This window comes from Salvia hispanica, chromosome 6, assembly GCF_029641045.1.
Source record: "Salvia hispanica isolate PSC_SH4W2 chromosome 6, Shi_PSC_v1, whole genome shotgun sequence".
Taxonomy (NCBI): Eukaryota; Viridiplantae; Streptophyta; class Magnoliopsida; order Lamiales; family Lamiaceae; genus Salvia; species Salvia hispanica.
Window position 1 is genome coordinate 23,220,154 of NC_142697.1, and position 17,255 is coordinate 23,237,408.

Sequence of the window (17,255 nt, forward strand, 5' to 3'; positions counted from 1 at the left end):
TAATGTTGTGCCCTTTCTTATATAGCAAAGAAATATGCTATTGGTTATAGAGTATGCATTGTATCTCCAAAATAGGAATAGTTTTAATAATTGTATATAGGAAAGAAAGGTCAACAAAAAATAAAGGATAAAAAGGAATAGTCAGATAAGGGAAGTTAATTTGTCTGATGCTAAGATATTGTTTAATAAACGGTACACTTGAAGCTTTAATTTTTTTCTTCCCACCAAAGAGGATTCAGTGTGTGTCTAATTTAAGAAAGAATTCCATGTTTCGTAACCACTTTAAATAAATTATTGTAAGTGTACAGTTATGGTACCACTTGATCAAATTCAAAAAAAATAACACAAATATTCCATGCTTAGAGAGGTGGAAAAATGGGTTAACTTTTATTAAAATAATAGTGAATATCATTATTTAATGGGGGAAAAAGTCAAAAGAAAGATGGGGATGCAATCACCTGGAAGGATGGCGATCTAGCTTTGCAACAAATCTACCACACTCTACTAAAAAATTCATTAAAAAATATTACTTTGATTGACCAACTAATTAGTGGGTTCATGGATAAATCATTTATTCTCTAACCAAAGCTAATAAACAAACTAGAAAAATCTTGATTAACTAAATATGTTCAGGTGTCAAGTCCCATCCTCTACAGTCCCACACATTACAATATTATTGATTGATTGATTATCACTGTAGCTTTTGATTATTCAGCACTTAACCGAAGGTTCGTCATGATAATCCACACACTAATTCCGCAATAAATAAATCAAAGTAAAATTAATGACAAATATAATATTCTACATGTTTTAATCTTGACCATGTTTCTTGGATGCATTAATTAAAAAAAAAAAAGTGGGTTAGAGCTAGAGTAGTTCGCTAAACAAAGGAATATCAAGAAGTGGGCAATGATGTAAGAAAAAATTATATATAATTTAATGATTAAGGTCTTCAACCAAATCTGAGCAAATCTTCTTAGAGCAAGCAAAACCCTATATTTTATGCCCCAAAAGCATATGTTTAAGGTGAATCCAGTCATCATCTTGTATTAATCAAATGAATTTGGGTTGGACAGTTGTTGAGATTTGGACCCACATAGGTTTGGCTTTGGGGGCATGTATATAAATAAATTTAGATTGTGTTGTCATTCCATTGTCTCTTAATATATCTTCAAGGTGGACTATATCTTCCACCGATAAATCTTCTCATTCTCATCAATTATAATTCAAATTCCCACTCTTTGTTTATTTAGTGTTTATTCACCCTTTTTCTAGTTTGTTCCCAATTGCTTTTTTTGATCCGGCTTTAGAGAAGAAATTCTAAATAGGCATGCTATTCTCAATCATTTTGAATTACAGTATTCACTATTTAATTAATTACATATATACAGTGAACTGATATTCTCCGTGGCCGGTTGCACCAATTCTTTTGATTAATTTAATCAATAATATATTGGCAATTGCATTTTCTCTTCACTATTCTCTCTCATTCAATCAAATGTTGTTTCAATTATATTTTCTATCAATACAATTGTTCTTGCTCTAGGAAGTCTAAGGAGAGGTAGCTAGGGTTAGGGTGGGTGGGTGGGTAATTTTCTCGTGATTGATTTCTTCTCATTTTCCTCAATCTAATCTGATTTGATAGAAAAAGGTGGGCCATTGTGGTTCTCCTCCCCAAGAAACTAATTTTCATATTCATTGTATCATAGCGGTTTAGGTAAAATAAAAAAAACGTGAAGTAACAAATAAATAGAAATATTAAGAGTCAGTTTTGGAAGATCCTGATTTGATATGATATAACTTTGATTTAATTGATGAAAGGCGTCCAAACATCACACTAATCATGTCTTTGATAATTAGCATTAATGAAGTAGTTAATTATACATGTAATGTTATCGCTTGGAAGAGAAGTATATCGCTTTGGAAAAGTTGCACCATATAGTACTCCAGTATGTTTTTTGTCCTACTTTCACAAACTCAATTTCATTCTCACGCAATTAATTAGTGAATAGGTTACCAAGATTAAATTGTAGGAGTAGTATTGTATTGTTATAACCGATCTAACTAACTATATATTATTCCCGATTTCCCTCAATAGATGTAAAATTAAAATATTATCATTTGGTAACTAAAACACTATAAGATGATATATTAATCAAGATTCTTATATGATATTAGTATTAATCAAGATTCTTAATTATATGCATTCTGAAACTTTAAAATCAAATATCGTCATATAATTGGTGCATGGTTGTCTTTCAACTTTTGTGTACATCACATAAAAGTGATATAGTTCCCAGTAGGATTTATTCTAAATTAATTAGCAAACAATCTTATTTTGAAGAAATCTGAAAGTAAAAATAACACAGTAGGATTTATGGGTATATAGTAGTGTGTATTTAAGCTTCAAGTTGAATCATATCATACAATCGGCCAAATTTAAGTATTTAAAAAATAGCGCACATCAATCTATTTTCTATTCAACCTCTATGAAATACGGAGTAATCTCTAATTATATAATTTTTATATACATTTCTCCATTCATGACAGTAACTTGATACCGAAATTACTAAAATTATATTCATACATTACATAAGCAATTATCTTTTATTGCATTGGCGCATTAGTTATCTAAATGAATATATCCAGTTATCCACTCGTCAATCAAGCAAAGTTATTGGCTAATTTTTGTAGTTGGTGTTCAAGTCAATGCAGGTACAGAGTATTGAATTTTTCTACCATCATTATTATTGATTACGTTTAAAACTAATGCTAATTATCAACAAGGATGATATTTGAAATTAAGAAAGCCAAGATTGACACTTAACTGCACTAAATAAAACTAGGGATTAAAGTTGATGGGAGGAGAATCTTTTGTGATAAATTAAGAAAATAAAAGAAACGAAGGACATTATAGATGAGGACGTCGTCAATTTAAAATAATAATCTAGTTATTAATGTTCAATTGTTAATCAACTGTTTGAGGTTTTGTCCTGTGTGGAGATATTCGAAATCGCAAAACTCATTTGAAATTCCTTCCCCATTTGCCTGCCAAAACTCTAGCCTTTTTTTTTACTAACACGTCTCTCTCTCAAAAATCAGTTCACATGATGCACATATATATCGATTGATAGTTCTATATTTAGACAAAAATAAATTAGGCCTATTAATTTGATCGTGTTATATTTAATTCCCTTTGATTTTAATCTGTTGGAACCATTAGTGATTACAGTTATACACCATAATGCCTTTGATTCTTATTCCAATTTTATCCTCCGAAAAAAGAACCGACATTACTTAGAGAGATATAATACTTTTATGTATTCATAAAATAATAGGAAAATTTTCCCAATAATATTGCAAACCTTTCAGTGAACCAAACACAAATCTTACTTGTATACTACTCCCTCCGTCCCATAGTAATTGTCACTCTTTTCCAATTTGGTCCTTTTCACAATAATTTTCGCATTTCATTTTTACCATAAATGGTAAGTAGGTCCCGTATTCCACTAACTCACTTCACTTATATTTTATTAAAAAAACTAATATAAAAAAATGGGTCTCATATTCTAATAACTTTTCCAACTAATTTTTCTTTATATTTCTTGAAAACATGTTCATAATAAGAGTAGCAATTATTGTGGGACAACAATTATTGTGGGACAGAGGGAGAATAGAGTATAATAGTATTCGCTAATTCAATCAATCTTGATAATAAAGAGGTACTAATGTGGTATAAAATCCATCCAATCTCTCACTCTCTTACACACACACATGTGTGTCCAATGGTAATTGGATTATGCAAGAATGTGCATACAACAGTGTTTAATATAGAGCATGACAAGTGCAAATCTATCAACTATCCACTCGAATTAGTCAACATGTAACCATGTGAAACATAAGCCGTAGTACCCACTGCAATCACTCAACAAAATACTTATCATCAATATCACTTGGTCAAAATAAATCCATGTAAATATTTAATTGCAATTTCTACACAACAATCACCACCGTTTTTCGTTTTCCTCACGTTCCATGATATTTCCTAAATAAGGCATCGAGTTATGGTTGAAAACACAAGGGTCGAGTTCAAATGTGCATGAATCTTCAAACGTAAAAAGTCTAATTTGGCTAACTTCCAAAATACACGAGAAATGCTAGGTTAAATGATTCTGATCATAGTTGTAAGCTGCAACTAACTAGACAGACCCATGATTTTTTTCAAGCGCTAAATGAAAATTCTTTTCTGCAGCAACAGTTCAATCGTCATCATTTTACAAAATGATCGGATAGAGATGGAAATGAAAAAGGCGAGGTGTAGAAAAATAGTGACGATTCCTAGTCTTTCTCTCTTGAGATAAGATATGAAAAAGATGTCAACTCCATACTCACTCTTTACACAGAATATTTAGCAACAGTTAAAAGCAGCTTCTTTCACTTCTCCAATAGTCCTTTTTCACTACATTCAATCGCACTTTATCAAAATCATATGTAATAAAGGTGATTATACAGCTGTGATTCTGCATCACTCACGCCAAAAACAACATGCATAAGCACCAATCTTCTTGTGCCTGTGTTGGGACCCTTAAAATAATTACTACAACTAGTTCTGAGAAATTACTGTTGCTGTAGTTTGGTCAAAATATAGGGACAGTGCACAACAAAAACAGGGCAGCTTTGTGGCACATACCACATTTTCACATGGTGCTGGGATATGCATCAGAGGAGAGTATCAAAATACAAAATCAACCCAAGTGAATCTGTTACATGGAAAAAGGATGAAAAATGTATCGCAGTGTATGAACAATGCTCAACAAAATGAGTATCTTGGAAGCCAAATACAAAAGTATGGGATCTGCTAGGTAAGTTCTCCAACTAATGTTTTTCGGCAGTGATGCTCCAAGTAACCCCATACACTTCACATGATCGCATCATACTGGTTGCTTCAAACGAGGTTGCAATGCGAGTAGGATCTTCTTCCTTGGCCCCTGCAATTAGTAAGCCTTATATAGGTGAAACTGAAAACACAAACTGAGAATAGGCATTGATGGTTAACAGTTAGACTTATGACGATATCTTATCCAGAGGGACATGTATAAGGTGTTAATAGTTCTAAAGCCCAAAAATCAAGCATCAACATGTCATTCTAAACCCCGGATGGTACCCCAATAGATGCGTGTCTAAATTTGTCTTGATGGTAGCAGCCCCACATGCCCAAATATGGTTAATCAATGCACTAGAGAATACTGAAATGTCATTTAGAGCATTTAGAACAATGAAAAGTTCAAGCAGACCACAAACACAGAACTACATACAGCATGTTATTTTGGAAAGGTTCGGAACAGACGTATATAGAAATTCTAAGATGTTAGATTTTCCGTGTAAACTAGGCTCTCTTTTTTTACATTGGGGGAGTGATATCCAAGATGAGATGAGACATTGTCATATATTAAAAGTGGGTTTTTCATCACATGGTAAAAAAAAGGGTATGTGTTTCCTCCCCTCCACCCAAAATGAATCAAAAAGAAAAACTATAAATACTATCAAACAATATCAGTTAGATATAACAATGAACAAGCACACAACTCACTTCTAAATTACACTACCAATAAGGTGTTATACACAAAAAGCACTTTTTGGTTAGGGAGGTTACCATAGGTATTCCCATCTCCTTAAGGTCTCTTTCAGTCATTCGCTTCAAAGAATACATGTCCACCTGCAGGAAAGTATCAAATGTTAGTTAATTAACCGGATTATCATACTTCCTGATTTGGTAAACAAACTGATCCTACAAGGTTATAGCTGCCCAACAGGCATACAGCCATACACCCTTCTAACAGTCACCAACAATATTCTACAAGCTCCAGTAAAAAGACATTTCTTTTTTTTCATACCCCAAGGGGAGGAGGTGAATTTTCTTTCTTTGTATCTCTTATTTTAGTTTCTTAGACAGACTCCACGTCCATGCTGTAAAAAGATAGCTAGCATTGGGAACTGAATGTGCAGGGAAGTCACAGAAATCACAAAAGATTACGTACCTCCTCAGCCTTAAAGATAACAGTAAATTTTTCAAGACCCAATGTATGCAAGAACCTGTCTACTGTGACTTCATCATCCACCTGCAAGTACAAAAGCCAATGAGAGGAGAAATATGGACTTTGCAAGAAAACCATAACAAACTTCAAAAACTAAGCCTTCAGTATTTTTGAGAAATTGTTAGTTTCATCAATTAATAAAGGGACCAGAGATGATAAACCTCTGACTGCTTAGGGCAAGAAATTTTATAGCAATGGAAGACAAAAGTGGCATAAACTGAATAAGATAATTCTTAAGTCCATTTAAGAAGAACCACACTGCGGGGCCACAATAGAGAGCAACCTAACAAACTAGGTGCCCTAAACGGTTTTGTTCCATACAACAGAAGTGACGAAGTTGGTCCTCAGTATGTTCCAAGAGGAAGACTCGCATACTTATATGTTTATGTTACCAAAAGGGCAGACTATTCAGACAGGTGGGTGACCATCATGTTGAATCATATTCGCAATCATACACCGACATTGATACTTGTTAATAAGCACCAGTTCTAGGTTTAGAAACTATCCAAGGCTTTCATCATCAAATGCCCCTTCAACTTTCTTGGTGCCTTGTAGTCTGATTCCAACCCAGGCTTATAGCAGTTCCAACATAATATCTAAGCAAAAGCTTGTTCAAATAAATAAACTACATAGTAGATCTGCAGAAATGGCACAAAGACTAATGGGTTAAACATAATAGTAAGAAGACTAACCACATATGAACTTTTTTGCATGAAACTCCCAGACCGAGGAAGTGAGGAGGCCACTGGTGTCATGGACTTCATCTGCCCTACAGGTGGAGCCCTTTTAGTCATGAGAGACGAACTCATGGGCCTTGAAATATCAAAAGCATCTTTACTCATATATGTGCTTGTCCTAGAATCGTCATATGAGGTAGCTGCAAATCTTCTCGGCAAAATTTCATCCTTCTTTGGTGCAGTAAGAACTCTAGAAGTTGATAAAGATTCATCAGGTGATCTTCGCCTTAAACTGTCCAATGTCCAGGGAGAATAAGAAGTAATCCCAGAGTCCATTCTGGTCACAGTAGTTGAAGGTCTATGTTCTGGCATAGGACGTCTGGCATTCTGTGCCTCAAAATAGCTTCTTCCACCATCCCCCATTTCCAGAATGTGTTGTTTTCTTGGATCAGGAGCATGCCCAGCCCTGTATTCAGGAATATGCATGCTAGCATTCCTTGCTACAGGTGTTAAACTTCTGCCATCCATTGTCTCTGTAAAGTGCTGCCTGCCATCTCTTGGTTCCGGAAAACGCATTTTAGTGTCTTTTGGCTCGGGCATCCTGTCCCTTGCAGCTACACTATTCATAGAAGATTGAGCAGGCCTTGATAAAATGTTGCGGAGATCCCCACCATTCTGCTGGCCGTTTTGATTTTGCTTCAGTCCTTTCTTTTGCATGATTTTGTACCGAAGATCACCCTTACTAAGATGCATGTCTTTTATTCAATTGAAATCACCAAATTTAAAAATTATTCACCAACCAAAACCAAATGAGTATTGAAGAATCTTAAATACAAAGACAAGCTAGTTACCATCAAAATCATCTGCAGGCCTGCCATCTTTCCGCAGCCTGCATAACATGATTGCAAAAATTAAAGGTAGTTTCTAATAAACAAAGATTTACTATTTTATTAGCTTTCAGTTTCATAATAATTTAAGACCTCTTCTTTCATGCTGACAATTTATGAGGTCCCTTTTAGTAGCCAATCATTATTACAACATTCCAAAGGCTGCATACTATGCACACCAAGAAGCCAGTTTGCCCAGCAAAGTGAACTTGTTTACTATGAAAGAGTTGTTGCCAATTTCTAATAAGAACAACGAATCATAATCCGTTAACCGTGAATGGTTGATAAACACGAGAAACAGACCTTTTATGATTATCTTCAGAAGATGAATCAACATTACTGCCAAGCCTCTCTCGAACTGGCCTTTTGCTTCCTACAGGTGGATGCTCATCAGTGAAAGTGCTAGCCAATGAACTTCCAGGTCTTTTCACAACCTACAGCAAAGGAAGAATCACAATAACATCACATAATGCAACGGCTTCGAATATGCATCCGAGAAGCATATTGCATTAAACCTTTTTCTTCTCTTCAAATTGTAAACTACATTAGCATCTCACTATGCACAATCAAGTTGTTCTAAAGCAAGTAAATACACATAAACCGACTCGGCGGATTAATGCCGTATCGTAAATCACGAACATCACAATTGACAAAAGTAGCAATTTTCCCGAACAAAAAATTCCACAGCTCGAAAGGAAAATTAATGAAAGCTTGAAATTAGACAACCAATAAACAACAAAATTACCTGCCCGCTGCGTCCCAGGGTGATGGTAACCCGAGACCTAGAAGCCTCCGACATTTAACCCTCCAAAATCGTCGGAAGATTGAATCGGAAACTGAACTACGTATGCGCCTTCAACAGAATCCAGAACCCCCCAATCAAACAGATGGTGCTGATTATTTAATATTTAGGGTTCTTCTTCGCTGTGAGTGAACGAGAGATTTCATCATGGTAAATCGGAAATGCGAAAGTAGGGATCTGGGTAGCGCGTGAATGTTGCAGCGCGTGCGATAAGATTTTGAAAATACACCCAAATCGAGTAGGCGATGAAACCACGAGTTTGGGCCTATTATATGGGCTTCGATTTGGGCTACCTAAATTTGTGTAAACACTACAAAGTGCTACTCAAATAAAATATAAAATAAAAATTAAAAAATAAAAAATAAAATTTGTATTCGTACATGTCACACTATTTTGACATGTAAATTGTAAGGTCCAATGCTGTATAAAATTTTCTGTCGAAAAAGAAATACACAATTATTCATTAAACTTGAAATTTTTTGTTTTTCAGAAAAGCTTTTGTTTTGTGTCCATGGTTGGGAACAATATTGAAAATGAATTTTAAAATATAGGTGGTGTATTTAGAAATACAAATTATCATTCTTAATCGACTAAAAACGTCCTTAGACTTATTTTTTGTGAAATTAAGAGTGTAATGGTCTGAAACAACTAAAAGTGATGATCAAATAACAGGCAACCCGAAAATAAATTACAAATTTTCAAAATGAAAATTGTTTTTAATTAATTTATAAAATTTTACATATTATAATTAACTTTTAGTTATATTATTATATTTCTCTTGTATACTGTATAAACACTATTATTGTTGTATAAAAACAGGGCACTATAATAAAGAAAACATATATATGCATAATAAGTGTGGAACTGTGGATGGTATGAAGTGGTTGACAATTTATGTAATTAATCAGTCATATGCAAGAATAAATGGGTGGATATAGTCCTGATAATCATTAGTGTTAGTACCAGTTTACGGTAAATTATTTACTATTAATCAGCAGGCACAATGATTTCTTGCCAGAAATATCCACCATATATTTGGCATTACATATTAATGACCCCTAAAACATTATCTCCAAAAGCTTCGACAGCATTATTCTTTTCAGCTAACCATTGATGAATGATGATGATATTTTTACAAATGGAAAACCGAGCTAAATCTGCAAAAATTTATTGAAGCGTTCTTTCTTCATTTTTATTTGCGAGTTGAATTTATTGAAATAATCGCAGCTGAATTAATTCTCCACAGCTAGTTCCTTATAGTGCAATTTAGTGATGGATGAAAGCAAACGCAATTTAATTGATCTACGAAGAACTCCACCAATAGATCTCATTTGATATCAAACAGTAGCAAGAAAAAAGTATGATCTGCCATTTATTCAACAGGAGGAATATCTCAAACAACAGAAGACGAATATACATATTTCATCAAACCCTAATTAACTAGGATATTCCAACAGTTCGAATAGATTGATGGATGGATAGATAGTTTTCAGAAGATTTTGTCTCAAGTCTCAACAAGGATCAACTGGATTTCACCGTTTCGATTGTTGAAACAGAAAATATTTCTGATTTCAAAAAACTAGCTATCATGGAACTAATATAGAGAAATAGAGGTATCGATCTAGAGAGAGAATAAGAAAATCTTCATATATAGTAAACCAACCAAATTTATATAGACCTACAACTAATTACAAAGTAAACGCAGACACGCTAGAAATTACGATTTCGAACTAAATAGGTAGATTTGCTTTGCTGAAAACAAATAATCGGACCGTGAAGCTTCAATTCCCCAGAGAGTAATTAAGTTGAAGAAACAAAACCTTTATCTCATGTATTTCCAAGTAGAAACTAGGGTTTCTTCTTTTTCTTCTTCTTCTCGATTGAAAGAAAGCCATCAGAAGCTATGCAAGTTTAATAAAATTCTTCATTTTCCAATGTGTACCGGTTATGCTCCATTTAAGGGGCTTGATGTTTGCGGTTGAGGAAGAAGAACAGATGGGTGGTTCAATGGAAATAACAAGGCAAAAAGGGGTCATCTTTAGATGATGGAAGTGAGGTACTAATGATGAAATTATGCTGAGATTGGAAGACACCATTATTAGTGCTGTTTCTCCCTTATATATACGGGTGTGTTTTATCTTTTCATAAAATACTCCTCCCATAAAAATAAATACTTTTGAAACACAAAGATTTTTAAAACTAAGAAATTGGTGAGTAGGAAAAAACTAGAAAGAAAAAATAAGTGAAATATTGTTAATGGAGAATGTGATATACTAATTCATTAGAAAGAAAGAAAAAAAGGTACTACTAAAAATAGAAATGAACTATGTTTACAGGACGAACAAAAATGAAAATATAACATATACTCTCTATGTGAGTCATTAATTATCACGTCTGCAGGGCCAAAGTACAGTTGATTCCGGAGGGACAGATTTGTATGATCGGCCAAGGATCAAATCCCACTACTGTCGTGTAGTTGCAACACCTCTCAGGAACAAGTGTGAGGCATTGGGAGGTGGGCTTCTGGCAGACAGTGGGTTAAGCCCTCCCTCTTTGCGGGTCACTGTGTATCCTGATTTAACACCCCTCACAATATTGTCGGACCGGGATGTGTGCGGCTCTTAAGATTGGGATTTCAACATTTTTGTATGAGTTATTAATTATCACAGATTGACCTGACTCCAAATTCATGAAATTGAGTATAAAGGGAAATGATAGTAAAAATTAGTGAAATTTTTATATATTAATTTTATAATAAAATGTGATTAAAATAAGTTAATAGAATGAAAAGTCATTTATCAAATATAATATTATAAAAGTAATTGTAGTAAAAAGTTAAAATATGATAAAAGTATTGACAGAGTCCTATCCAAAAAAAAGGAAACGTACAGTACAAATTAAACAAATAAAACATTGAAAGAGTAAGAGCAACGGAAATTTGGGAGCAATTAATGGGTAAAATAATGGGGTTTATCAAGATTACAGGCAAATTTTATTTTGACTTTGTAGACAGTACAATTAAATATTCATAATTATCCTCTTTTTCTACCTTTTTGTTTGACTCTAAAAGTTACTTCACTTGAAATTGTTTGCCATCAGTCCATCACCACATCCGCTTTTATTCTCCTCCTAGTTTTAACAAGCCCCATTTACAGTCCTAAGGCCATTCGCAACGCTGTCTCTTAACCGTCTCATCTCTTAACTATTTATGAGCCCTACTAGGCCTGTCAAAATGGATATCGGGTATTGAATACCCGATATCCAAACCCGAAAAAGTCGGATAATTGGATACGCGAAATCCGATTTTTCGGGTATCGGATCGGGATCGGGTAGTGAGAATTTTGGATTATCGGGTATCGGGTTACCCGATATCCGATCGGGTATACCCGAATTATCCGATTTATCCGATTTATTTTCTAAAATTAATAAATTATATTTTTATTATAATTAAATGTAATTTAATTTCTTAACTATAATTTAATTAATACTTAATAGTTAGCATATAAGATATGTAATTTAATTTTTTAATTACATTTTAATTTCATTGACTTGTGATATTTATAATTTTGAATTTTTTGATGATATTATTGTTAGATCTTGATTCTTATGAATTATTGAATTGTGATATTTATAAAGGATGAATGTTTGAACTTATGAATTTTGATGGTTATTGACTTATTGTGGATGAATGAAAGATGTTAATATGTATAACTTATGAATTTTGTAATTTTCAAAGTTTGTAATTATTTTTCTTTTAAATTCAAAATACTACAAGAATTTTGTATTCCTAAAAGTTTGTAGGCTTAAATTCGAGCTACTATAAGAATTTCGTATTTCTAAAAGTTTGTAGTTATTTTTACTTGAATATTAGTACTTCAACTTTGTATTAAATTTGAATTAAATAATAGAGTATTAAATAAATCTAAAAGTTTGTAGTTAATTTTCAAAAAAAAAAATCAAAATCACAATTGGGACTGGATACCCGATTTTTCGGGACTGGATACCCGAGTCGGGTATCCGGGTACCCGAAATCAAATTCGGGTCGGGTATCGGGTATTGGATTTTGAGAATTTCGGGATCGGGTGCCCGAAAAATTCGGATCGGGTATCCGCGGGTACCCAATTTGACAGGCCTAAGCCCTACTGTACTTTTCAGCTCATCTCTTAACTAAGACACAATACCTGCATCCCTCCATCTCTTAACCATCTCTTATCCATCTCTTAACTATTCATTCAATTTCATTTTTTAATTTTTATTTCCAACAAATTCAATTAATAAAAACACACTTAATTAAATAAAATAAAATCACAATTTAAAGGCCTAAAAAATTATAAAATACATAATTATAAAATACATAATTAAAAAATAATATAATTAAATAAAATAAAAATTACAATTTAAAGGCCTAAAAAATTTAAAAATGCATGATTAAAAAATACATAATTAAAAATACATAATTAAATATTAAAATTTACAAATTTTTTTTTTCGAATTTCAATTTTTTTTTAAAAAAAATAAATTTATGACGTCATAATTCCGACGCCCACTCGCGGGCCGGCGAGTGGGCGTCACGCCATCGCTTAGCGCGCGCCACGTGGCCGCGCGCGTCGTCTCGCCAGCTCGAGGCCGGCTTCTTCCGAACGCGTCGGGCATCGAGACATCTCGTCTCGTCGAGACGAGACGGGAGCCGCAACGCTGTCTCGATGCCGTCTCGTCTCGTCGAGACGAGACCGAGACCGCAACGAGGCAGCGTTGCGGATGCTCTAACCCCTACCTACCAAACATTCGGATTTTGTAAGGGACACGGCTTGTTTTACACTCCTATATTTTCACGTCTTTAACCATAAAGTCTCCAGAATTAACATCAAGTTTCCAACCTAGAAGGCTAGAATATGTGACATGCAGTTTCATTGAATAAAATTAGGATTCATTGTTATTTAGATATTTCGTGATGACACCCATTATAGAACCATCTGTTCCATTTTTTGGGAGGCAAAACCGGACCCGGACCCGGACCGTGAAGAGTCCAAATAGTTTACGGAACCAAAACAGGACCGTGAAGCATCCAAGCGATTTTGAATCATTGATTTTTCGGTTCAAGAAACTCGGACCAAAAGACTTATTGTCAATACCAATTTGGGATATTTTGAACTTTATGATTACATTTTCTAATTTAAAATATGTTGATAACAATTAACAGATCAACAACGACCAAAATATGTACGCATGTATAATACTTTAAAATAGTATTTTCTAATTTAAAATATGTAGAGGTTATAATAAGAGCAGGTTGATTACATGTTAGCAATCACAGAGTGGATGCATGATTTGTAAACTAAGGCTATACAGAGACAACAGAAGCATTACCATCTAAACATGTACTCTAACTTCCTACACCATAAATGTTGTCGTTTTTAGTACTAATCCCTTCTTGAACTGCACCAGTATTCCAAACTCAAAAAACCTGCAGTATTCAATATGCAAAAACAGTGTCATTCTGCCTGGGCGGTCTATCAGGAACTGAACCGGGTTTGAACTTGGAAGCCTCGTGTCTCGCAAGCTCTGGAGGGATACAACTGTTGTTTTGGATCAGCATTTGCTTCAGATCATAAAAGACATCTGTGTCGTGCATAGTCAAAGTGTACGCTTCGATATTCCCAGGCATGTCATAGTTTATAACATGTGCAACATCGGGTATATCTATACCACGCCCAGCAACATCAGTTGCTACAAGAACATTATACCTCTTCGTCCTAAAACCCTCGAGGCTTATTTCTCTCTGGTCTTGAGACTTCCCACCGTGCAATGTGGTGACCCTGTACCCATATTTATCCAGATTTTTAGCAACGTTATCAGCAACCTTCTTCGTGTTAACAAACACAATAACAGACCTATCACCTAGCTCATCAAGCAACCTTCTCAGCCTATCCATCTTATCATTCTCCTTTGTCATCATAACACGCTGTGTGATAAGGTCGGTTGCCTTTCCTGCAGTGCCAATATTGACAACAACTGGATTTCTCAGGTACTTCCTCGCGAGCCGCTGTAAATCTTTTCATCGTTGAGCTCTTCATCCTCATTCTCCGGTTTCATGTTGCTTGAAGGCATTGCATCCAGTACGCCAACAACCTGCGGTTCGAAACCCATGTCAATCATCCTATCAGCTTCATCAAGGACCATAGTTACACTGGTTCAGCACTGCATATCGCCTCTCCAAACAATCAAGAAGACGTCCAGGCGTAGCAATAACCTCACATCCCTGCCTAATCTTAAACCCCTGTTCTTCTATGGACTGACCACCAACAATAGAAACAACCTTAATCCCCGAGTAATGGGCAAATTTCAGAGTCTCATCCTCAATCTGCTGCGCAAGCTCTCTAGTAGGCGCCATCACAACAGCACACGGCCCCTCCGCCTCATTATCCTCACCTATTGGGGGAAGCCTACTTATGTAATTCAGCATGGGAAGAACAAAAGCAGCAGTTTTACCCGAACCAGTTTCAGCAACTCCAATAACGTCTCGCTGCTGCAGGCCCAGCGGAATTGCAGCCATTTGAATGGGTGAGGGGGTTTTGTATCCAGCCCTCTCAACTTCCCTCAGCAACTCTTTACCCAGCTTGCTCTCCTCCCAGTTTCTCATAGGGCGAGGAATCCTAGATCCCTTGTAAGAAATGTTGAAATCTTCCCTAAAAATCCGCCAATCTCTGTCAGTCATTTCGTCGAGCATCTTGTCTGACCAATGACGGTCCACTCTCATATCAAACGTATCATAAATATCTGGCGCCAGATGCGCAGCAGTGCGTAGCTTCTTCTGGTCCCGCCGGTCTATCCCAGCTCGTGAGGGTTCTGGTAGAGCGAATTCACATCCCGCGAAGTATCCTCGGAGTTGTCCAAATCGAAAGAGAATCGGAACTTGTGGGTAGGCTTAATCACCCTCTTTTTAAGTTTGTTAGACCCTAAATACTGCTCTCTGATTACAGAAAGCTCAATCTCCCGCTCTCTCTCGGCCAATTTCTCGTCCTCGCGTTTCCTCTTGCAATTCCTCCGCTCAGAATCCTGTTCTCTCTCCCTCTCATAATCGCCAACGAAAGAGGTAGGCGGCGCGTTTCTGCTGAGCCACTTGTGCGAGAATTTGGTGATCGACTGGCTTTTCTTGGCATCCAGTTTGTCATGGTTGGCTCTCCTCATTCTCAAATCTAGCTTCTTCCAACTCCTTCTCGCTCAAGATTAGGCGTTTTATTCTTTTTCAGATCTCCTCGCCATATACTTACACTTTATTTTTTAATATGGATATTTCTCCAAAAATAATACTCCAAATATAGATTTAAATATGGAAATTCTCTAAAATATTTTGGACCTTCCTTCTAATGCCACTAATTTATGCGTACAATTGAATTTTATGGCATACTTTATTTATTTTTTAGTAAATATGAATTCTTTTGGTTTTGATTTAATGTAAATAAATGGAGATGATCTTAATAGTGTAATTGTGTACATAACCGTTGACGCTTTCTCTTTGTTAAGTTGGACCACGTTATCATTTTTTCAGAGTTAAGATTTTGAGAGAAATAAAAATACATATCTTTTGACACATTTTCTTTATCAAGTTATTTAAGAACAATGTAAGTGTAGCACCCTAACCCAATTAATTTAATAATTAAATAAGTAATGCCATATTTCGGTACAGGTCTCAAAATTTTAAAAAAGAAAAAGAAAAAAAAAATATCCGTAATCCTCTTTTCATATACATGCATATCAAGATGTATCATTTTACTTAAACCCGAAAAGAAAAACATTATATAACATGTAGTCTTAAATCATCAATCTGTTTCCAAAATCATGATATACATTTTTTTTAACATACACACAACCTGTACTATTTGCAAAATATACAAGTTTAGCAAAAGATTAGGAAGTCATGTTAACGTCTACAGTTCATTACACTTCCAAAATGTGCCACATTTAGCAAACCCCAAAAGGATTACCCAAAATGCAAAAGTTTGGCTAGTAACCCGGCTTGTGCAGCTATAAAACAAAGGAGCTAGTCTGGTTCACCTAATTTGCAAGATGAAACGAAAGGGATGAGCTTCCACAACTGCAGTTGTAGAGTCTGATTTCCAAAATTAAGTAGATGTTATGAAACCTATACATTCACTATTTTTAAACAAGAAGTCATTCCAAAGCTAATATCATCACATCCATATACGTTTCTTGATATTGGAAGTAAACAACTAAATCATCAAATTTAGATCCTCATCTTTCATATTTCGTTGAATCATCTTTCATATTTCGTTGAATTTATTAGATCCACAAGTTAATGATAACCAACCACTCAGCTTAATAAATCAAGCACTAAATATTTTACAAATATTATACAACCTCAAATGCTTAATGTGAGACCAGGATACATGAGTCGGCGGATAATTAGACCACCCATGAGGGTGCATATATTAGATCAGTTACAAATAACAGATAACAGACGATCATCATATCAAAACACCCACTTAGGATGCAGACAGATCAAACCACCCATTTTAGGGTGCAGACAGACCAGAGCAGACAGATCAAACCACTCATTTTAGGGTGCAGACAGATCAAAGCAGACAGATCAAACCACCCATTTTAGGGTGCAGACAGAACAAACAGATAATCAGATATCCGACGATCCTTCCATATCATACATATACGAGTTAACTCCTTCAATATCATCACATCTCATGTCATACACACATATACAATTCACATATTGAATCACCAAAATATTCCTTACCCAATCACATAAACTTAATCCAGT

General features: G+C 34.9%; 1 protein-coding gene and 1 pseudogene across 1 annotated transcript; both read right to left on the reverse strand.

Annotated features, from left to right (window-relative positions):
- Nucleotides 1-4,715: 4,715 nt before the first annotated feature.
- Nucleotides 4,716-8,665, reverse strand: LOC125207623 (Sterile alpha motif (SAM) domain-containing protein). Its single transcript, XM_048107034.2, has 7 exons — nt 8,405-8,665; nt 7,963-8,093; nt 7,624-7,661; nt 6,788-7,527; nt 6,039-6,119; nt 5,654-5,716; nt 4,716-4,988 (listed from the first exon to the last, which is right to left on the reverse strand). Exons 1-7 carry the CDS (start codon nt 8,456-8,458, stop codon nt 4,932-4,934), a joined length of 1,164 nt encoding a protein of 387 aa, XP_047962991.1. The 5' UTR covers nt 8,459-8,665; the 3' UTR covers nt 4,716-4,931.
- A 5,030-nt stretch (nt 8,666-13,695) lies between these two features.
- Nucleotides 13,696-15,724, reverse strand: LOC125204662 (DEAD-box ATP-dependent RNA helicase 21-like; annotated as a pseudogene).
- Between the last annotated feature and the right edge of the window lie 1,531 nt (nt 15,725-17,255).

Bases quoted from the DNA above. Each gene is read 5' to 3' on its own strand.
- LOC125207623 (XM_048107034.2), bottom strand. From the start codon at position 8,458: ATGTCGGAGGCTTCTAGGTCTCGGGTTACCATCACCCTGGGACGCAGC. The intron at 8,094-8,404 runs GTAATTTTGTTG...CCTTTGCTGTAG, and splicing joins CCCTGGGACGCAGCGGGCAG to GTTGTGAAAAGACCTGGAAG. The intron at 7,662-7,962 runs GTCTGTTTCTCG...CATGTTATGCAG, and splicing joins TCTGAAGATAATCATAAAAG to GCTGCGGAAAGATGGCAGGC.